This window comes from Convolutriloba macropyga, chromosome 11, assembly GCF_964194025.1.
Source record: "Convolutriloba macropyga chromosome 11, txConMacr16.3, whole genome shotgun sequence".
Taxonomy (NCBI): Eukaryota; Metazoa; Xenacoelomorpha; order Acoela; family Convolutidae; genus Convolutriloba; species Convolutriloba macropyga.
The window spans coordinates 36,877,616-36,901,403 of NC_134478.1; the positions used below are offsets into that span (position 1 = coordinate 36,877,616).

At 34.6% G+C, this 23,788-nt stretch overlaps 2 protein-coding genes across 2 annotated transcripts in view; one reads left to right on the top strand and one right to left on the bottom strand.

Annotated features, from left to right (window-relative positions):
* Positions 1-13,726, bottom strand: part of LOC142349411 (uncharacterized) — a 23,175-nt gene extending 9,449 nt beyond the window's left edge. The window contains exons 1-2 of the mRNA XM_075400948.1: positions 13,038-13,726; positions 12,151-12,300 (exon numbers count right to left, since the gene is read on the bottom strand). Coding sequence (XP_075257063.1) covers positions 12,151-12,300; positions 13,038-13,440 — 553 coding nt within the window. The 5' untranslated portion in view covers positions 13,441-13,726. The remainder of the gene's footprint in view (positions 1-12,150; positions 12,301-13,037) is intronic.
* The window catches only part of LOC142349115 (uncharacterized), a 630,633-nt gene that overhangs the window by 521,773 nt on the left and 85,072 nt on the right, over positions 1-23,788 (top strand). The window contains exons 7-9 of the mRNA XM_075400527.1: positions 16,115-16,252; positions 17,453-17,594; positions 20,042-20,223. Coding sequence (XP_075256642.1) covers positions 16,115-16,252; positions 17,453-17,594; positions 20,042-20,223 — 462 coding nt within the window. The remainder of the gene's footprint in view (positions 1-16,114; positions 16,253-17,452; positions 17,595-20,041; positions 20,224-23,788) is intronic.

The window sequence follows — 23,788 nt, forward strand, 5'->3', positions numbered from 1 at the left end:
TATGTGTGCTGGTACGTTTGTATGTTTTGCGTAATTGTTTGTTTGTGTGTGTTTATGTGTGCTGGTATGTTTATATGTTTTGCATTCTTGTGTGTGTGCGGTGTGTGTGTGTGGGCGGGTGTGTGTGTGTAGGTGGTGTGTGTGTGTTGACTGCGTGTTTGTCTTCAACTGTGTCTATCTATATGCCTGAATCAGTAAGTAAGATTGCCCTTGTCTGTGTCTATCTCTGTGTGTTTTTCTCTGCTTGCGTTTTTGTTTAAGTGTATATTCTTGTTTAAATGTGTGTTTTGGGCAAGCAAAAAAGTAAGCGTTTTGATTGAAATGAAGTATTGAAACGGTTTTTAAAGTGAAGAGAAAAATTAGTTTTCGAACAAACTTCAGGTTTTTTGAAAAGATTTTTGTCAGGTGCGACAATTTCCTTTCTATTTATTGTTTTTCACCTAGTTTTCTTAACTAGCGTTTCAACAGTTAACAAATATTTTCTAATGAAGTACAGTGTTGTCAGTAGAATTGATAAAATAGCTATAAATGATTTATATAACTTAGAATTTGTTTGAAACACTTTGTTTGATATTGTAAAATACCAGTGTACATAAAATTTTCGGCCTTTTTTCAGCTCCCAACGGTTCTTTAAAAAAGCAAAATTTACGTTTTAAGCTTTCCCATTTTAAAAGAAGCAATTTACGAGTTCAATTTACCCAATATTTATAATGAAAGTTAGAGATATTTCGAATTTTTTTTCTCTTTCATTGTTCCATTGGTTTCCAATTAGTAGCGGTAGTGTGAACTTAGGGTGCTTGAACTCTGTGCGCGAATTTGATTGTGTGTATGTGTGTGTATGTGTGTGTGTAATTGTCTTGAAAAGTGTCTGTCTATGTGTCTTTGTCTGTATATTAGCCTTTGTCTCTTTCTGTGCTTGAATTGATGTGTAGGTGTAAGTTTCTAGGCATGTCCGTGTTCATGTTTCAGTTGTGATTTTTCTGAGTGAAATGGTTGGCATGTGTTTGTGTGCTTGAATGCGTGTGAATTGAGTGTGAGTTTGTCTGCAACTCTGTTTGACTATGTCTTTGTCGTTGTCCGTTATTTGCTTTAGTTTGTGTCTGTGTCTATGTTTGTATCTTTATGTTTTTGTCCCTGTAAGTTTTTAATAACTTGCTGTTTCAAATGGGAGCTTCGATTCGTCTGATCAATATGGTAGCCATGTTTTGGAAGGTGATCGTGTGCGTGTTTGTGATTATGTAATTGTACGTGTGTTTATATGTGTGCTTGTGTGTATGCGTGCCTGTCTTTCTCTTTAACTTTGTCGTTTTCTCTGTCCTTGACTGTTTTTGTGCGTGCATTTATAAGTTACTGAAGTCATGAATACCTGTGCTTGATCATATGTGACTTTTGAGTCGTCTGGTTGAGTTAGTGTGCGTTTGCGTGTCTGTGCGTATTAGTATTTTTATTTTGTCTGTATGAATGTTTGTGTGTGTGTGTTTGTTCAGTAATTGTGTGACTATGTGTTTGTTGCTAATTTAGTATGTGTCTGGTTCTTTGTCTGCTAAAACTTTGCCCTTGGCTATGTCTCCCTCTATCTTTATGAATTGTATGCATGCATTCAATTGTTTATGTTAGTATGCATGTTCTTTTTCAAATGTGAGCTTTGGCGTGTCTGAATGAACTGGAATGCTTATGTGCGTGTGTGTGTATGTGTAGTGTTTGTGCATATGTTCGTGTATGTGTGTTTGTGAGAGAGAAAATCTATTATTTTTTGTTGTCAATGGGAAAGCGGACTAGATTAGTAAATTTAGTCAGACTGCAGTAGCAAGAAAAAAGCCAGTAGTTTGTTTCATGTAGTTATTAGCTATTGGAGGGAAAAACTTCCCATTTCTTTGCACAATTGATACCAGGTCCGGCAAACTGACTTTTATTTACACTTTCATCTTCTGTTTTTCTTAGCTATTCGTTTCAACAGGTAATACACATTTCCTAACGAAATAGAATTGTGTTTACAGAATTCATCAAGTTAAGAGTTCATACGATTTGACAATTTCTTTGATTGTGTTTGTGTGTTTGTTTGTCCAAACAAGTGTCTGTCGATGTGTCTTTGTCTGTATATTAGCCTTTGTCTCTTTCTGTGCTTGAATTGATGAGTAGGTGAACTTTCTGGGCATGTCCATGTTCAAAATTCAATTCTGATTCTTCTGAGTGGAGTGGTTGGCATGTGTTTGTGTGTGTGTGTGCGTATGTGTTGTTTGTGTTCGTGGCGTTTGTGTGCTTGCATGCGTGTGAGTTGAGTGTGAGTTTGTCTGCAACTGTGTTCGACTATGTGTTTTGTCAATTATTTGTCTTAGTTTGTGTCCGTGTCTGTGTTTGTTTCTGTCTGGGTTTTTGTGTCCCTGTAGGTTTGTAGGCACTTGCTTGTCCAATGTCAACTTTGATTCGTCTGAAAAATATGTTAGCCATGTTTTGATTGATGTTCGTGTGCTTGTTTGTGATTATGTAGTTGTGTGTGTGTTTACATGTGTGCTGGTGTGTACGCGTGCCTGTCTTTCTCGTTAGCTTTATCGTTTTCTCTGTCCGTGTCTGTTTCTTTGCGTGCTTTTATGTGTTCCTGAAGGCATGAACAGGTTTATTTGATCATATGTGACATTTGGTTCATCTGATTGAAATAGTATGCGTTTGTGTGTATGTGAGTATTAATGTTTTTGTTTTGTGTGTATGTATGTTTGTGTGTATGCGTTTGTTCAGTAATTGTGTTCTTTTGTGTTTGTCGCTATTTTAGTATTAGTCTGGTTCTGTGTCGGCTAATACTTGGCCCTCGGCTATGTATCCCTCTATATTTATGACTGGTATGCATGCATTCAATTGTTTAAGTTTGTATTCATGTTCTTTTTCATATGTGAATTTTGGTGTGTCTGAATGAACTGGTATGCTTATGTGCGTATGTGTGTATTTGTTGTGTTTCTGCATATATTCGTGTATGTGTGTTTGTGCGAGAGAAAATTTCTCTTTTTTGTCAATGGGAAAGCGAATTAGATTAGTAAATTAGTCAGACTGCAGTAGCAAGAAAAAAGCCAGTAGTTTGTTTCATGTAGTTATTAGCTATTCGAGGGAAAAACTTCCAATTTCCTTGGACAATTTATACATTGTCCGGCAAACTGACTTTTATTTACACTTTCATCTCCTGTTTTTCTTAACTATTCATTTCAACAGGTAATACACATTTCCTAATGAAGTAGAATTATGTCTGTAGAATTCATCAAGTTAAAAGTTTACATGATTTGACAATTTTTTTGATTTTGTTTGTGTGTTTGTTTGTCTTAACAAGTGTTTGTTTATGTGTCTTTGTCTGTATAATAGCCTTTGTCTCTTTCTCTGCTTGAATTGATGTGTAGGTGAAGTTTCTAGGCATGTCCGTGTTCATATTTCAATTCTGATTCTTCTGTGTGAAATGGTTGGCATGTGTTTGTGTGTGTGCGTATGTGTAGTTTGTGTTTTTAGGTGTTTGTGTGCTTGCATGCGTGTGAGTTGAGTGTGAGTTTGTCTGCAACTGTGTTTGACTATGTGTTTTCTCAGTTATTTGTCTTAGTTTGTGTCCGTGTCTGTGTTTGTTTCTGTCTGGGTGATTGTGTCCCTGTACGTTTGTATGCACTTGCTTGTTCAAATGTGAACTTTGATTCGTCTGAAAAATATGATAGCTATGTTCTGGTTGGTGTTCGTGTCCTTGCTTGTGATTATGTAGTTGTTTGTGTGTTTATGTGTGTTCTGGTGTGTATGCGTGCATGTCTTTCTCGTTAACTTTATCATTTTCTCTGTCCGTGTCTATTTCTGCGCGTGCTTTTATGTGTTCCTGAAGGCATGAATGCATGTTCTTGATTATATGTAACATTTGATTCGTCTGATTGAAATAGTATGCGTTTGGGTGTATGTGAGTATTAGTGTTTTTGTTCTGTGTGTATGTATGTTTGTGTGTGTGCATTTGTTCAGTAATTTTGTGCTTTTGCGTGTGTCACTAATTTAGTATTAGTCTGGTTCTGTGTCGGCTAATACTTTGCCCTTGGCTATTTATCCCTCTAGGTTTATGACTGGTATGCATGCATTCAATTGTTTATGTTTGTATGCATGTTCTTTCTCATATGTGAACTTTGGTGTGTCTGAATGAACTGGTATGCTTATGTGCGTATGTGTGTATGCGTTGTATTTGTGCATATATTCGTGTATCTGTGTTTGTGCGAGAGAAAAATTTCTTTTTTGTTGTCAATGGGAAAGCGAATTAGATTAGTAAAATCAGTCAGACTGCAGTAGCAAGAAAAAAGCCAGTAGTCTGTTTCATGTAGTTATTAGCTATTGGAGGGAAAAACTTCCAATTTCTGTGCACAATTAATACCAGGTCCGGCAAACTGATTTTTATTTACACTTTCATCTCCTGTTTTTCTTAACTATTCGTTTCAACAGGTAATACACATTTCCTAATGAAGTAGAATTATGTTTATGGAATTCGTCAAGTTAAGAGTTTATATGATTTGACAATTTTTTTTATTGTGTTTGCGTGTTTGTTTGTCTTAACAAGTGTTTGTTTATGTGTCTTTGTCTGTATAATAGCCTTTGTCTCTTTCTCTGCTTGAATTGATGTGTAGGTGAAGTTTCTAGGCATGTCCGTGTTCATATTTCAATTCTGATTCTTCTATGTGAAATGGTTGGCATGTGTTTGTGTGTGTGCGTATGTGTAGTTTGTGTTTTTAGGTGTTTGTGTGCTTGCATGCGTGTCAGTTGAGTGTGAGTTTGTCTGCAACTGTGTTTGACTATGTGTTTTGTCAGTTATTTGTCTTAGTTTGTGTCCGTGTCTGTGTTCGTTTCTGTCTGGGTGTTTGTGTCCTTGTAGGTTTGTATGCACTTGCTTGTTCACATGTGAACTTTGATTCGTCTGAACAACATGGTAGCCATGTTTTGGTGGATGTTCGTGTGTTTTTTGATGATTATGTAGTTGTGTGTGTGTTTATGTGTGTGCTGGTGTGTATGCGTGCATGTCTTTCTCGCCTACTTTATCGTTTTCTCTGTCCGTGTCTGTTTCTATGCGTGATTTTATGTGTTCTTGAAGGCATCAATGCTTGTTCTTGAATATATGTGTCATTTGATTCGTCTGATTGAAATAGTAGATGTTTATGCGTATGTGAGTATTAGTGTTTTTGTTTTGTGTGTATGTATATTTGTGTGTGTGTGCGTTTGTTCAGTAATTGTGTGCTTTTGTGTTTGTCGCTAATTTAGTATTAGTCTGGTTCTGTGTCGGCTAATACTTGGCCCTCGGCTATGTATCCCTCTATATTTATGACTGGTATGCATGCATTCAATTGTTTAAGTTTTTATTCATGTTCTTTTTCATATGTGAATTTTGGTGTGTCTGAATGAACTGGTATGCTTATGTGCGTATGTGTGTATGTGTTGTGTTTGTGCATATATTCGTGTATGTGTGTTTGTGCGAGAGAAAATCTTCTTTTTTGTTGTCAATGGGAAAGTGAATTAGATTAGTAAAATTAGTCAGACTGCAGTAGCAAGAAAAAAGCCAGTAGTTTGTTTCATATAGTTTTTAGCTATTGGAATGAAAAACTTCCAATTTCTTTGCACAATTAACACCAGGTCCAGCAAACAGACTTTTATTTACACTTTCATCTCCTGTTTTTCTTAACTATTCGTTTCAACAGGCAATTCACATTTCCTAATGAAGTAGAATTATGTTTATAGAATTCATCAAGTTAAAAGTTTAAATGATTTGACAATTTTTTGATTGTGTTTGTGTGTCTGTTTTCCTTAACAAGTGTTTTTCTATGTGTCTTTGTCTTTATTTTAGCCTTTGTCTCTTTCTGTGCTTGAACTGATGTGTAGGTGTAAGTTTCTAGGCATGTCCGTGTTCATATTTCAGTTGTGATTTTTCTGAGTGAAATGGTTGGCATGTGTTTGTGTGTGTGCGCATGTGATGTTTGTGTTCGTAGGTGTTTGTGTGCTTGCATTCGTGTGAGTTGAGTGTGAGTTTGTCTGCAACTGTGTTTGTCTATGTGTTTTGTCAGTTATTTAACTTAGTTTGTGTCCGTGTCTGTGTTTGTTTCTGTCTGGGTGTTTGTTCCCCTGTAGGTTTGTACGCACTTGCTTGTTCAAATGTGATCTTTGATTTGTCTGAACAATAACATAGCCATGTTCTGGTTGTTGTTCGTGTGCTTGTTTGTGATTATGTAGTTGTGTGTGTGTGTTTATGTGTGTTCTGGTGTGTATAGGTGCCTGTCTTTCTCGTTAACTTTTGTCGTTTTCTCTGTCCGTGTCTGTTTTTGTTCGTGCGTTTATGTGTTCCTGAAGGCATGAATGCTTGTTCTTGATCATATGTGACATTTGATTAGTCTGATTTAATTAGTATGCGTTTGTGTGTATGTGAGTATTAGTGTTTTTTTTGTGTGTATGTATGTTTGTGTGTGTGCGTTTGTTCAGTAATTGTTTGCTTATGTGTTTGTCGCTAATTTAGTATTAGTCTGGTTCTGTGTCGGCTAATACTTTGCCCTTGGCTATGTATCCCTCTTTGTTTATGTCTGGTATGCATGCATTCAATTACTTATGTTTGTATTCATGTTCTTTTTCATATGTGAGTTTTGGTGTGTCTGAATGAACTGGTATGCATATGTGCGTATGTGTGTATGTGTTGTGTTTGTGCATATATTCGTGTATGTGTGTTTGTGCGAGAGTAAATTTTTTTTTGTTGTCAATGGGAAAGCGAATTAAATTAGTAAAATTAGTCAGACTGCAGTAGCAAGAAAAAAGCCAGTAGTTTGTTTCATGTAGTTATTAGCTATTGGAGGGAAAAACTTCCAATTTCTTTGCACAATTAATACCAGGTCAAGCAAACTGACTTTTATTTACACTTTCATCTCCTGTTTTTCTTAACTATTCGTTTCAACAGGTAATACACATTTCCTAATGAAGTAGAATTACGTATATAGAATTCATCAAGTTAAGAGTTTACATGATTTGACAATTTTTTTGATTGTTTTTGTGTGTATGTTTGTATTAACAAGTGTCTGTCTATGTGTCTTTGTCTTTATATTGGCCTTTGTCTCTTTATGTGCTTCAATTGATGTGTAGGTGAAGTTTCTAGGCATGTCCGTGTTCATGTTTCAGTTGTGATTTTTCTGAGTGAAATGGTTGGCATGTGTTTGTGTGCTTGAATGCGTGTGAATTGAGTGTGAGTTTGTCTGCAACTGTGTTTGACTATGTGTTTTGTCAGTTATTTGTCTTAGTTTGTGTCCGTGTCTGTGTTCGTTTCTGTCTGGGTGTTTGTGTCCTTGTAGGTTTGTATGCACTTGCTTGTTCACATGTGAACTTTGATTCGTCTGAACAACATGGTAGCCATGTTTTGGTGGATGTTCGTGTGTTTTTTGATGATTATGTAGTTGTGTGTGTGTTTATGTGTGTGCTGGTGTGTATGCGTGCATGTCTTTCTCGCCTACTTTATCGTTTTCTCTGTCCGTGTCTGTTTCTATGCGTGATTTTATGTGTTCTTGAAGGCATCAATGCTTGTTCTTGAATATATGTGTCATTTGATTCGTCTGATTGAAATAGTAGATGTTTATGCGTATGTGAGTATTAGTGTTTTTGTTTTGTGTGTATGTATATTTGTGTGTGTGTGCGTTTGTTCAGTAATTGTGTGCTTTTGTGTTTGTCGCTAATTTAGTATTAGTCTGGTTCTGTGTCGGCTAATACTTTGCCCTTGGCTATGTATCCCTCTTTGTTTATGTCTGGTATGCATGCATTCAATTACTTATGTTTGTATGCATGTGCTTTTTCATATGTGAACTTTGATGTGTCTGAATGAACTGGTATGCTTATGTGCGTATGTGTGTATGTGTTGTGTTTGTGCATATATTCGTGTATGTGTGTTTGTGCGAGAGAAAATTTTCTTTTTTTGTTGTCAATGGGAAAGCGAATTAGATTAGTAAATTTAGTCAGACTGCAGTAGTAAGAAAAAAGCCAGTAGTTTGTTTAATGTTGTTATTAGCTATTGGAGGGAAAAACTTCCAGTTTGATTGCACAATTTACACCAGGTCCGGCAAGTTGCATTTTTTTACACTTTCATCTCCTGTTTTTCTTATCGATTCGTTTCAACAGGTCATACACATTTCCTAATGAAGTAGAATTATGTTTCTAGAATTCATCAAGTTAAGAATATATATGATTTGACACTGTTTGATATCATACGATATCAGTAGACATTTAATTTTGATTGTGTTTACAATTCTCACAGGTTATCTATTAAAGCAAATTTGATGTTGTGAATTTTTTCGACTCAAGTGAAGCTTCTTTAGGATTTTGACCTCTTTTCAAAAAATCTTTTGCTTCCGTCCATTTTTGTAGTTCTTTTTTATGTTTTCACTTAGCCTCTGTAGTGACAAATTTTCTGAGCTATCTAATAAAGCTTTGTAGAAGCTATCTGATTGTTTCTTTTTATATGTAAAGGCTCTAATTACTGTGTCAAAACAGTCCATTTTTCATAGTTTTACCAGGTTTTGAAATGTTGTAGTCTTATGTTATCTTTTTTGTAGTTTCATATTGCCCTTAGATTACATATCTTTAATGAAAGGTCTCTTGGGTTTTTAGTGCGTCACAGCTAACTCTAAGTGAGGTTCTAACTCATATGTAAGAGTTTGACTTCCTTTTACAAATTTTTGCTAGATAGCAGTGAGTTGCATCAAATTTGCATAATTGTTGGTGTTGGCGTTGTCTTGCTTATTAGCCTCAGGATTAGCATCTGTCATAATTTGTCCAAAAAACAAAGAGTGAACAAGTGCCAATTCATGATTTTAGCCCTTAGCTATTGTTTAAACTCCTGTTGAGACCTTTTTATTTCAAAAAATTGCCTTAACTTTTTCTCAATTTTGGCCTCATTTGTTAATCTAATTCATTTTTAGTCGGTTAATCTGTTTTGAGGGACCTTAATGTTTATTCTTAACGAGATCAATTTAATTCTAAATAAAGCGACGCCATAATTTGAAACCTTTTTTTCTAACAAATCATATCTCATTAATGGATGCCTGCATTTAATTTCATTTTTTTTATATGATCGCCTGATTGGTCATCTGAAAAATTATAATCTAATTGAAGAAAAAAAGTTGTTTTATTGTCTTCAGACTGGTTGTTTTAGCTACATATTTTGCAAAAGTTTTAACTATTTTGCCAAAGAGAAACGTGCTAATCAAATATCTCGGAGGAAATCAAAAAGAGAAACAGACAAAATTTTTGAGACCGACAAAATGACATCAAAATAGTTAAAACCTTAAAAAGATTGTTGTACAATAATAGTTATTATACACTCTTTCAAACCAAATTTTTGTCATAGGAATCAGTGGCGGCTATTTTCCGACAATCTGTCGGCTCTGTTTTCAATATCTTTTTATTGGCAATTAATAAGTCAAAGCTGAACCTGGAGTTCATTTTTTTTTCAATTTAACTTTAACTGAACTCCAATTGAATTTGGAGTATATTAAAAAAACTTTATAATAGCCTCCGTCAGCGATTAATTAGGCGCTCAGTTTTTACTAAATTCGTTTTTTTCTCGACTTACATAAGTCACAGCTTTCACGTTTGATGCCTGATTTTCCTCCTTTTGAAATGGCTAAAGACGTGATTACCAACCTCAACAGAGGAACACCTTTTGAAGAACCCAATTTATAAACTAAAACAAATGAGAAAACAAGAATCATAAAAATATATTTTTTTTCTATGTAGATTTAGAGAAATCCCTCAAATTCTAGGAAAAATTTGCCACAGAAGTAAATTCTATTTAATAAATGCATAGCACCGTTAGAAATTAAAACAGAATTGAATAAAAACAACTAATGATATTGTAACAACTAGTAAAATCAGAAACACAAATTCGCCGAAATTTTTCAGAAGCAAATATGCTTAGAGCCTATAAAATCATTATAAAAGACTGATTAAAAAAACGGATTAAAAATTCTTGATCGAAAAGCAGTAACTTTTTAGAGTTTTTTCAATAGACAGCTAAACCTTTAAATGCAGAACACAGTTAACAAAATAAAACAAAGAACAACATTGAAAAATCATTTTTTAAAAGAAAAAAAAACTTTATTTATTAAAATATCAACTTGTCGCGTTAAAATTTGGACGGGACTTTTCAGAACTGAAACCATGACAAATGAAAAAAACAAAAACAGAGAAAATTCAATGAAATTGTTCAATTTTGAAAAGAAATGATGCCAAAGTCGTTAAAACAGTTAAATGTAAGCTGAGAATTGAAAGGATCGAATTTTTTTCTCGTTAATGGGCGGATAGTCTAGTCAATAATAGCACAAAAAACAGAACAAGTACAAAAACTAAAAATGGGGCAAATGATTTGGTGATGAGGATGATCAAATGACAAATTTCAACCACTAAAAAGTTTAAATTACGCATTATTCGAGAGACAACTAAGCCTGTCATTCATCAGAAAATGTGACAGGCAACAGCAGGTTTCAGAGTCCCCGAATTTTTCCCTCTTTTTTTAAAGTTTAACCAAATTTGTTTACTGATCAGCTTCATTAAGACCTCAAAAACGTTTTTGGTTGGGGATAGAATTTTTATTGCTCCCAATGGAGATGTATTTGATCACCCATTTTTCGTGAAAAAATTTTGATGGGACGATCTAGGTACTTTTCTTTGATATAATGACAGAAACGTTTAACATTTGCAACCTCTACACCAATGGTTTAATCAGATTCATATCCTGAAAAACGACCCATCTAACCACACTAGCTACATATTCGATTTTGTTCGTGTTTCCCACAAAAAATTAAAAGTTCTCATTTTCTTCAACATTTTCTAAAAAATTTTGCATTAAAAAAGTCACAAAAGCAGGTTCACAAACGTTTCGTTGACCTAACCAATGACAACTGAATGCAAGCCAGTTGACAGTAGCAAACGTCTGCCTAATTCTCTGAAGTTTCCTGACAACCGGTTTTATCAGTTATTTGCAAATATATTAGAAAACATTGATTGGATACCAATTTTTGCACTATGTAAGTTTTTTACATGGCAACTAGTGCAAAAAAAACTAGTGCAGTCTTCATAAGGGACACTGAGGCATAAAGATCAGAAATATTTGAAAGTTTATCTAACCAATGCATGATATCTTTGTTAGAATTTGCGCTCTAATACTTCTCGAGACTGTCACAAGACTGGCATATAAAATCAATTAAAAACTAGGAAAAATTATGTATATATATATATATATATATATATATATATATATATATATATATATATATATATATATATATATATATATATATATATATATATATGCATATATATATATATATATATATATATATATATATACCGGAACATTTTGTTGTTCTCATTTGTTTTCTCGAAACAAACATATAACATATTTTTTATTATATTTACGTAACAATAAAAATTACCATATCTACGCAACACAAATAAATATATAATCAATTCGAGGTTTAAAAATCATCAGAAATGTAATTTTTTTAATAATTTTTAAAAGAAATATATTTTCATTTTAAGCAAAAGAACAAACAATTTCCTTCACTTAGTACTATAATATTGTTTATCTTATAGATGGCTTGGAAATAATCGACTCATTTGGAAAATATTATCAAAGCATACTCTAAGTTTTCAAGTTATACTTTCGTTAATCTCAAATGGAAAAACTGGATTTCAATAGTTTTGTGCTATATTCATTCGTCTATAAAAGTAGATTTTTTGTAATTCTGTAGGACTACCTATGATTATTGTTTAGTTCACTGTTGAACACCTGATTTATACTGCTCCGAGCAAAAAAAAATCATTTTTGAAATCATTGATGAATAATTTTGCATTTTTCTGGAATAATTTATCCGATTCATCCTTGGTAAGATTATTTAGTTTACATTGCTTTTATTGGACTGAACTTTGAAAAAAAAAGAAAATTACTACCGCGGACAGACTTTTTAGCGGCCCGTTCTGATTTGCTATAGCTACATTTTCTATTCTCATTGCAGTCCCAACTGAATACTTATGAAATAATTTTTGAATTTTTGAGCAATGTGTTAGTATTTAATAATGAGTACTTAATAAACTGGTCCAGCGAAATATCCATTTTGCGTGTATAATGCGGTTTTTAACCTTTACATTTTGTTTCGTCGCCGTCACGAATTGGTTCAGTTCCTACCAGACAACCTGAACATAAAAATCCCCCCAACACATCTTGGCAGTTAGTCAGTCTTTCTCTCTCACAGTACTCGTACCCTTGTCCAAGGCACGTGAAGCCGTTCACTGAAACACAACTTTTTTAGTTCCTTCTACAAATTTCTATGTCTTAACTGAAAGGGATTTTAATCATCCTTTTTTGACGCTTTTCCGATTTAAAAAATGATTAAGTGGAATGAAGGACCTTGAGATGGCATTACCAGCGAAACTTGTCATATTTTATAAGAATAATTGCAAAGAAACGGTCTGATTCTAGCTAAAAGTCCGGGGCAAAAAAAAACATTGAACAAAAATGGTTCGAAAAAATGAATGCCATTCCCAAAAAAAGACCAGAGACTCGGAAAGACTCTGGGTTATTCATTCTGTGTTATTCATTCTGGGTTATTTTCTCTCATTTTCGAAATAAGCTTTATTGAACATCTCTTGATGTTTTTCTGCAGTTTCAGCAGTTATAGCTTGCAAGCAGCTCAAGCTGTGTTACTTTATTTATGGAAGGCTTTTATTAATTGCTTTCTGTTCTTGGAGACTTTGTTATGTTAAACCGCATAAATGCAAATTTTTGTTATTGTTTCTCTTTTTGTCAGAGCTCTAGATCTTCAATGGAAAAGTCTTTCCGTTAAACCTGGTTTTTCGCATAGCGGCAAAAAAAAGGTCCAATCAAACCAGATGAACTTTAAAAATCATGTTCAAAACAGTAATCGGGACAATTTTCATAGACCGCAAAATTCGAACATAAGCCGTTACAATCCAGTCAATGAAGAAAACTCTAGTTCAAGTAACTAAAGTGATGGAATGTAACTTGCCTCTCAAAATGTTCTTGTCATACAGCTGAATGATCAATTCATCACAGTTGGTCTTTTGTCTGTTCACGAGTACATCACACATCTCACTGACAGGAGTGACGTCACTCTGTCTCTTACTCTCATATTCAGTCTCTAGATCCAATCCAAGTGCACACAACTCACTCTCTCCACAGTAGAGTCCCACAGTCCACTTCAAGTCCTCCATTCTCAACATACACTCTTCTATACTCACTCCACTATACATCACTCTCACTTTCTCATAAATTGGGTTTTTAGGCACTTTGAAGGCACAGTTTTGAGTGTCATAGCGATTATTGCATTCTTGAGGAACGTTCTGGGTGGACTCAAAGACCAGAAATACTAATGTAAAAACTATCAGTAACCTGTTTGGTAAATGTAACATAATCGTAGACAGCTGAATTTAGAAAACAAAAACCAGTAAATTTGTTCTTCGGCTAAAAACTGGCTTTGAACTTGATTCAAGGACGAATCAATGTATAGGCACAGTTGCATATAAAGATAGGAAAATCGATCGGTAAATTGCATAATTAATGATGCATCACCCAATCCATAATTTTTGTGCAGTTTAGTTCCCGTAGAACTAAGAAAGAATCTTTGCGCTCAGCCAGTAAATTCTAAAATAATTCTAATAATTCATTATGTAATTCTTTGCGTTTCATGCGTGTATATTTGCTGCTAAGGCTTACTTTAAAACGACTAAGATCCAAACGTCATTAATTTGACAGCTGAGCATGAAATATGCATGAATTTCACTCTTTATCCAGTAGAATTCACCATGATCTCAGACAGTACAGCGGCTCAATTACACAAACTGCTTTGATTTCATATCAAATGGAAAATCGTACAATTTAACTCCACGTGGCAGAGTCACAATATTAGAGCGAGAACATTCTGATCGAGTTTCTTTGTATAAATCTCAGTGTAAGTTGTTTGTCCGAGATGAGACCATTAATAGTAGCCCGGGCAGGTCGGGGGATCCTGAGACGATATGCTGGATGATCTTAGTCAAATTCTGCTAATGGCTGATCATTTATCCGTTGATTGTGAAAGAGGTATTGGCTAATCAATAATGCAGTCATATCTGCACATTGCGCATTGTTGGCGGCAAGCTTGAAAAAGCCTAAACATTTCAAGAAAAGCGTCTAAAGAAAATTTCAAAGTTTCATTCATCAAATGGACCAAGCAGTACAACACTCACCCCATTTGATGTTACACTTCACTGAATCAAATTAAATCGGACATTCCTTAGGTACTATTAAAGCCTTGAAAAGCAGCATGAAGATAAGATCTGATTTACTCTAATACTCTCTCGTGTGAAATCACACAATTTTTCTCGTGTGAAGAAAAAATGGAGGAAATTTCTGTGTGATATAATGATTTTTATATATCCGGCCCGCCAGGGACACCTTAAAATACGAGTATCCCAAAAATTTTCGGCTCACTTGACCTCATTTTCAAAATTCGGCTTGCTTGCCTATCGGCTTGCTTCACCGCCAACATGTCACTAATTATCCCCAAGGCAGAATTGGCCTCGACAATAAGGAGAAAATGAGCCGGGAAAAAACGGAGGAAAATTCTGTGAGGTAGAATTAAAACATCATAGGCAAAAACACTTACATTACTCAGTGGAACTCGCATTAGTAGGAAAAAAATGCATATTTCCAGTCCCATTCGGCCGAAAGATGTCACTTTTATTCTCTAAATGGCGTAGCCGTGACAAAATTACTAAAAGTCAGACAGTTATCTCAATTTTGATTGTGGCATGCATTTTTTCTGCATTGGCTATTAAGCTTATATGCTCTTTAAGAGGAAAAAATTGAGTCTTTATTTCTTTTACAAGACTTGTAGGTGCTGGAAAGAGTATCTCAGACTGCATGATATTATTTTGTATAACATTAGTTTGTTGATATCCTGTGGAGTTCAAGATCACACCTTATGTGGCCAATGTCCGAAAAGTCAAATTTCAATATATTTTGCGTTTAGTGGAATTCAAAACAATTTTGAGCATATAATTAGCCTAACACTTTGCCCAAATTTCACTGATAATTACATGAGATCCAATTCAAAGACTTAGTTGATCTTGTGAATAGTGCTATGGGTAATTTAAAACCACTAATTCTCTTCTTAATCTAAAATTAGCGTCACAAGCGACCCTTTTGAAATTTGACAACAAAAAAGCTTTATTTTATTTTGGTAATTAGATACTGCATCCGTCCCCAAGAGGATAATTTTAACCAAAAACGGATATAAATTAGTCAGTGTCATCGTTTCCACACACGCTTAGAACTGTAAACTTAAAACATTGGTAGCGAAAACAGCGAGACAAAGTTGAGTATTTATATTCGATTATTCGAACATTGGCCACGTAAAACAAAATTCAAGTAAAATCCCCATTTTAGTAGGCACATTTTATTTTACTTTACTTACTTCTTAATAAATAAGAAAATCTTTTGCTAGTTCATTTGTCATGTTGCTTCTTCTCTTAAGCAACTCAAAAGTCATTGATCTCTAAGATAAGATAAAGCTCACAAATTGAGAAAAAAACAAAAAAAGAGTTGAGGGAAAATCTCTCGAGCTTGCTCTCTCTGTCATTCTCTCTCTCTCTCTCTCTCTCTCTCTCTCTCTCTCTCTCTCTCTCTCTCTCTCTCTCTCTCTCTTTCTTTCTCTCTTTGTCTGTCTGTTTCTATCTTTTGCTGTTTTTGGCTCGGTCCATCTTTTTGATCTGAAAAATCATGACACAAAACTTAACATCCTTCTTTTTCTTGAATTTCTCGGAATTGTTGTCAAATTTCGTTTTTTTATGATATAAAGTTCATCCGTGAAATTGCCCCATTCTTGGAATTGCTTATATTTTCTATCATGTAGTGCGATGTCAATCAATTTCGTATTTTTTCCACATTATTTTTTGTCGTGTGAATCAATGCTTGACTTTTTGCATTTACGTAAAATTAATTTTCTGAAAATATTCCGCAAAATTTGGAAGTATCAGTGCAACTACTCCATATACAATAAATGAGTCCTGATTCAACAAATTCCAAAAAGTTTTTTTGTTTTAGCTGGGAAGAGGTCCCGATTTTTCGGCTGTCAGGAGGAGAGAGTGGAAGCATCGGCTTTGAACGAAAATGTAGAAGTTCGGATTGAAGAAAGTGATACAATATTTCTCCTTAACATCGCACCGAGTGCCATATCTAAAGGCAAGAATCGCTAAAATTGTGTAATATCAAATCAGTAATTCATGCACCAATGCTTCTCGCAGAATTATTTTAAAAGGAACATCCTGTGTTCAGAGAACTTAATTTTGTCAATATCTTACCGAGATGTGACAAGAAAAATTTGACTACCAAGATGTTTCAAATTTTGATAGAGTTATTGCTTTCCTGCATGACACTGAAATGCATATCAAGTTTCGTTTCACTGGGAACAATTTGATGCGACTGTTTAGATGCAACGATTTATGCGACTGTTTATACATAATGGTATAAAAAAAATTACTGATCTAGTCTTTAAAAAGTATTAATTGCTGATAAGAAAACAGAAAAAATTGTAGGTGAAAGATTGGTTGGTAAATGTTACAAAATATACATTTGTAGGTAAGATTTATAAATAATATATTAAAGTTTAACAACTTACAAGTATATATATATATATATATATATATATATATATATATATATATATATATATATTGCAATAGTTTTCCTCATTTTTCCAAAAATGTAAATTGGTGAATGACTATGGGGTATGTTTTATGGGGGCGTACGGGAAGCATATGCTAAAATTGTACAAAATATTTTGAAATCGCAGTTAAAATTCATTGCCCGGACTTGAGTCTCAGAGCATTTCAGCGCTGAATCAGCACATTTCAAGTGTAAAAACTTTATTCGGTTCTGATACATTGAATCTCCGGATTAATTTAAGTTTCTTTATGTGCAGTTCTTCTTCATTATGATTATATTGCGATCAATGAGTTAGCCCAGGCTAAACTTATCCTGTACAGTCTAAAAATTACTCATACCCCAAAATTAAGCCTGAACAGACTAATGTCGTACTGTTGCAGCTAGTTTGTAGGCAGTTACCACAAGGCCCATTTAGCTTAGTGGTTTTGACTTGAAAATCAAGATTGTCCCATGTAAATTGGGACATGAACAGAGTAATGGCCATCCTAACAAACAGAATGTCTCTATACTGATTCAGCGCTGATTTAATCTGCCACCAACCTCCGGGTCATATTTTAGTTATAAAAACTACTCTAAAATTCATTGCAAGGAATCCTTATTTGCAAAACTAATGTTCATGAAATTAGATTGCATAAATGCATAATTAAGCTAACTTTTATAAATATGAATCCACTAACCTTTTAATTATTTTTTTCGCTCTTAATGTTTGTCATGTAGTTGTGGGAGCGTACGCTGCTCGTAACATGGGCCCATCAGATGAGCAGGCGGGGCATGGGACAACAGGGGGAGGGAGGGGAGCAGGGGGAGGGGGAGACGAAGACGACTCTAACTCATTAAACATATACAACTCATCTGCACGGTAAAATTTGTATTAGAAATCAACACTACGGTAATTTTTGATCTTCTATGGGTGTTAAATTAGTTCACATCAGATAATATTATCAAAGACGTAATTATAGAATGATTAATTTTAGTAAGATTAATATTGGAAAGATCAATTTTAAACGCCTTGAAATATCAAGATCAGAGATGATTGGCTGACGTCTAGGAGTCTTAATTTTTCCATTACCCTTAAAACATTAGGATGTAGACGGTGGTGCACTTCCAAAGAACATGGGACACTTTTAAACAGCTATGATCGGTATTCAAATTTATGTCCAAAATAAAGGAATAATAATTTTCTTTTTGAAATCTTATCTAAAAATGTCGCGCACAATCTTGTGTACGTTTTCTTCGACCGATTGCAAGTTGCATGTTTATGGATCCTTTTCTCAAACAACTTCTATAGTATTAATTACCATGACTTTCTTTGATTTGATTGGTTTCATTAGTTTTCTGATTGCGATGAAATTGGGGGTTCTTGAAAATGAGGCTGAGTTCCGCTCTGAAGTCATCTTTTATTTGTTCGAGTGTAGCTCTTCTTGACTTCGCAGGCTTCTTTTTTACAAAATTTGAACTGGCTAGATGTTTTTAAACAGCAATTATTATTGCCTAGCCGGAAAAAAATTAGGAAAAAATTGTTTTTATAGTTTTGTGTTTAGTTTTATTACGTTCATGTTTTATAATCAGTAAATTTATCTTAATTCTAAAGAAGAGCAGAATAAAAATTGCTCAAAATCATTTTAGTAGCTACATGAAAACTCCAAAAAAAATTTCAGACATAAAATACTTTTGACAAGACGTAGATGGATGTCAGAATATTTTCTGCCTAGCTCAGAACCCAACTAGTTTTTTTTCAATGTAAGGGAAGCTAAATTAAAACCTTAACAAAGCACTCAGCCAGTAAATAGAGGCTGAAGTTGAGGCCCTAGCTTGAAATTACACAACTATCATCAATGGTTTTTATTCCATGGTTTTAAAACGGACTGAAAAGTTGATTAAACTTTGACCATGTGTTGATTATGGAAGCATGTTTGAACGAGGACTGTAGCAAAAAATTGATTTCTATTAATGTCTTCATGATAGGTTATTTTTCTTTTGATTGGCTGGCAAAGAGTTCGCTAGTTACCCATTTTTTGACACGGTGAAAACCTTTGCTTAGTCGGGGGACAAACATTACCCTTTTGAAAAAACCTAGAGGTTGCTACAATATATTTTCATAGACCCTTTCAACGTTTTTGTCAACGCAAACATTGAAAAAAATAATATTAATCAAGCAACCGTTTTTCAATAAGTCAAAACAGTGCCTAAAACAAAAATTTTACATGAAGGGAAATTCTCAAACAAAATTAAATACGAGGTTATTATTGGCACTTTCAATTCAATTTTTAGTGGACTGCATTATAAAAACTTTATGGTGCTGGAAAAAACATACGAACTGTAAATACGCATTCAAAAAAATTGACTTTTTCGCAAAATTGTTTGACTAACGTTAACGAGCACTAGTTTTTTCCATTGCCAATATAATCTGAAAAGGTAGACGGTGCCTTAGCAAACAAGGCGAGGCATTTTAAAAACCTTGTATCTGTATCCAAATTTGCGTCAAATAAAACAGAAAACTAGTTTTGGTTTTAAAATTTTATCTAAGTTTGTCGCGCTTAAGCTTGTACCTTTTTCATTCAAATGGTTGTTGATTGAGGAGAGTGAAGGAGGTGCTTTGCTGATGGACTTACAGGCTCAATAATCTTCATAAAAAATTGCATATTTTTTTCTTAAAAGACTTCTATTTTGTGATGGTTTCTGTCGCTTGGATTAGTTTAGTTGATTTTTCTCGTTGCAATGGGATCGGGTTTTGTGAAAATGACGTTTTGCCGACTCTCATTCTGAAATCAGCACTTCTTAAGTCAAAAATTTTTATTTATTAGCTCGATTGAAACTGTTTTTGATTTTGATGGCTTTTTAAGTGTGTTCTGGAGTTCAAATAATGAATTGGCTAGTTATTCTTGTAGTTTTCAATGCAGTCAGAATCAATTCTTTGGGAAAATAAGTTGAAATAATTCCATAATTTCAAAATAAATTTCTCACGTTGATGTCGGAGATGGATGTCGGATTATTCCGTGCCGAGCGCAGAACCGCAGGTCGGGCTGTTTGTTTTTAAGGTAAGCAAAGCTTGAAAACCAAGAAAAAGCACTCAAACAGTTATAAATAAGCTAAAGCTAAAATTACTCAACTATCAGAAAACAGATGATCTGGTTTCAGAAAATTTGGTTAATATTTGACAATGTTTTGATAACGGAAGAGTTACTTGAACAAGGACTGCTGCAGAAAAGCTGATTTTTAATACTTCTAGATATAAATACATGGCTCTTGTTGGTAGCTGAAGTCTTGACATCTCGCCTGGGGGATGGAAACATGTCATTTTTTTAGAGCAAGTTTGCCTTTGTCTCATGCGGTTATGGGCACAGGTGCAGGTGTTGGTATGGGTATGGGTGGGAGTCTGAGGACTACAGCGACTACTCTGATGGCGATAGAGAACAGTACGGCCATTCAAATGATTAAACTGAGGAACAGAAACGAAGAATACTGGAGGGAACGGAACAAGTACAAAGGTCTGATATTGTAGCTTTTGATTATAGATTTTTATCAATATTTTATCAGCCTCAAATGCTTTCGAAACAGTCATGTGGCGTAGAGTCAGGTGACGAGCGACCCAAGACCACGCTTGGGCTGCGGAGGGACAGCAGGTTTTGTCTTTACTATGTTATAAGGTGTCGCGCATCGAACAACCCCGCCCACGAATGGCCAGCTGGTCAGAGCTCTGAGCATGCCATCATCAGGCGCGAACAGCGATGATCGCCAAACTAACATAGTCAGAACAAAATTTTGCTCGATCAGCGAATCAATTTGATCTGATCAGATCCGTCTCGGGTCAAAGAAATTTTTTTAAAAAAACAAAGAATGAATTGTGTAATCTTTTGAATACCATTCCGAAGTGCTTAGCTCTGTTACAAAAAATAATACTATTTCTTCCGCATCTTTAAGTTTTTTACCTCAAATGGACAAGAACGGAGGTTGAAGTTTTAAACTAATATTTACTAGGCCCCGGTAGAGCTTAGATCTGAAACTTTAGTATTGCCCATTAATCATGTTTGCGCAGATCAAACAATTAACTTGAGTGGTGTTCATTTTGTGACGTTTTCTAGCGGCCATATTAAAGACGTTTACGCTAACATAATAGCCTTTAATGCTGTCGAAAAAACTTCCTAACTGCGTCATCATGCGTTGTCTTCTATAGATTCTAAGGAATTCCTGCATGTATCTGTTGCTATGTAATCATTGGCATCTTTAAATAACGAGTAATTTTTGTAGATTTTGTGAGAGAATGCCGTTTTATAATCTTCATACATTTCGAGAGCATTTCGCTTAAGCTTATGAAGATGTTGTTTGTATGTGATATTAAAGGAAAATACGAGCGACATCGAGGATTACGGCAATTAAGCGATATTTAAAAGCTATTTTGATAATAAGTATCTGATATACGGTGTCAGGACATATTACCCAATACAATTTCACCTAATTCCATTTTATCCATTGCCATTTTACCCAACCTGACACTTTGCCCATTACCATTTTACCCAACGCCATTTTACTCAACGCCAAATTACTCAAAGTATCCAATAATTAGTATAATCTGAACAATTAGGAACTCGTCAAAAATCAACACTGTATTAGGTAACCAACTGCACTTAATTTAAGCATAATCATGCTCTCTTGTAAGCATCAGCCAACAATTAGCAAGAAAAAAAAGGTATTCAATCGTACTTAATTTAAACAGGACGCAAAAACCACATTTAATATAATGTATTAATTAAGTCATTTTGAGGCATCATTCCCAATATGATCATTGCCAGTAACCTTCAGCCAATTGCGTCAGCTATTGCAACATATTCATCCCTGCCGACACGATCATCAATCTACTGGGGCCTCAATAGGCAAAAAGTAAAAGAAAATAAAAATAGCCGCCAATAATAAAACGACAATCCGATATCCCGGCACAATTTGAAGAATTCTGTCTGTATGATATTGATAAATTGGATAACAAGCGAATGTTAACTTTTGGAACCAGAAAAAATCTCACTGACTTGTTTTAAAAGTGAGACAAATTGACGAAGCACGAAAGAAGCGCAATACTCCTTGCTGCTTTGGAATCATAGCAGAGACGCAGCTGAGGGCTTAGCGAGGAGGACAAATGCTGCAGAGGGCTGACAACTGCTATTTCAATGCATTCAGTCCTGCCTCAGAACCTTTCTGGGGAAAATTCTGCTCGACACTACAAACCACAAGTTTAAAATAATTAAAGCGACAACTGGAAATGAGAATAGAAGGAGCAAGACGTATCGGGTGATAAATGAAAATGATAAAATTGTACACAATTTCAAAACTGATCATATAACTTCTTATCTGCGATCTTTGGCCTATTATACATATTCGCCGCCTTCATTGCCTTTTTTGCTCTTTTCATTTGTACTTGGTAATAAAATTTTTTTAAAAAAAACTTATCTCTAAGACTAGAAGAACCATAGGGCTCATTTTCTGACAGTAAAAAGGAGGGGTACTAGTAGTTGTTTCATTTTTTTTTCTATTGCCTAGCTTAATTTACATCCTTAATTTTGTCTAGTTTTGCCTATTCTCCTAAGTTTTTTGCCCAGTTTGTCTTTTTATTTTAGTTTTCTGCAATTTGCATTTATTTTTTTCTCTGACGTGAATTTAACTACGGCGTATGCTGTTCAGACTACGTGAAAAAACCTCTAATATATTTGTGCTTGTGAATTAGCCTTAGTTTTCTTTTAATTACTGTTTTGCACCCATTTTAAAACCCAAATGACCAAAAAGCCGCCTCGACAAAAAATGTCTTTGACCTAAAAGACAATTTGAACTAAAAGCCGCCCTTTATGGTATTGAACTATTTGGTGCAATGTAATCACTTGTTCTGCTTTTGTTAATGCATGCTTGGTGTCATTTGCTTGGAACTATCGCAGAGCCGTTTTATTTAAGCGGTGTAATTAGCCTTACGCACTTTGCTTTGAACTTGAGAAGAGCCTTAAATACAACAGATCAGATATAATGGTTTTTCTCAAAATTGGTTACTTTGGGATTGGGTAAATTCGCATTGGGTAAAATAGAAGGTTGGGCAAAATGGCATTGGGTAAAATGACGTTGGGTAAAATGGAATTGGGTAAATTGTCATGTAACCCTGATATACATAAACTTGCCAGAATGCATAGTGCGGTTCATCATGATAGTACGGTTTAGTGGTAGTTTGCTTGCAGCCTACAAAAGACAATAGCCGAAAAGAAGTTGAACGGCGTTGAATTCGATAATGAAACCTTAGGAGAGTACCCTCACTCAGTGAATTAGTAACCACAGAAATCGAAATTTTGCGTGAGTCTTGTAAACAATGTTTCAAGCAAATGTATACTACTTTTTCTTGGAATGTTCTTGCAAGATTTAAAATCTCATGAAAAATCTTGCATAATTTTAAAACGAAGTCACAATATTTTGTAATCCCCAATATTTTGTACCTGACAGTCTTAATGTATGGGCGAGTCGAAATTTCAAACACAAAGAATTATCAAAACGTACTCTAGTTAAGTAAAGAAAAACGGTGCCTTAACAGTTGAACCACTATAGCGCGCTTGCAATTTCCGATAAGGCTGCTTAGTAGTTCTTAACTATATGGTAGTAAAGTTATGGAACACGCAATTTCGAAATCAGATTGGTTTTAGTTCAAATGATAACAACATCTTTGACATCAAATTATTTTTGAACAAGCATGTGTTCAAGGCCAAATTAATCAAGCTATGAAGCGAAAAACATCAAAATTAGTATGCTCAGTTCCAGAGGAAATCGATCAATTAATCAGTGCATAAAATCAACCCTCAATTGATCAGGCGCTCATCCAGAAACTGATACCCTACCATATGCGCATGTGCTCTGCTTTAGTTGAATTTGGCCCTTACCTATCTGTCCCAATTCTTGAATCACCATTTTAAATATTTTGCCGTTGTCCCCTGAGAATTTTGTCCCATTCTCTTACATGTTTCCAGAGCGCTTGCAGTAGAATTTTTGCCCAAATTAGAAAAGGAGATTTTATCTCCAATGCGTCCTAAAGAC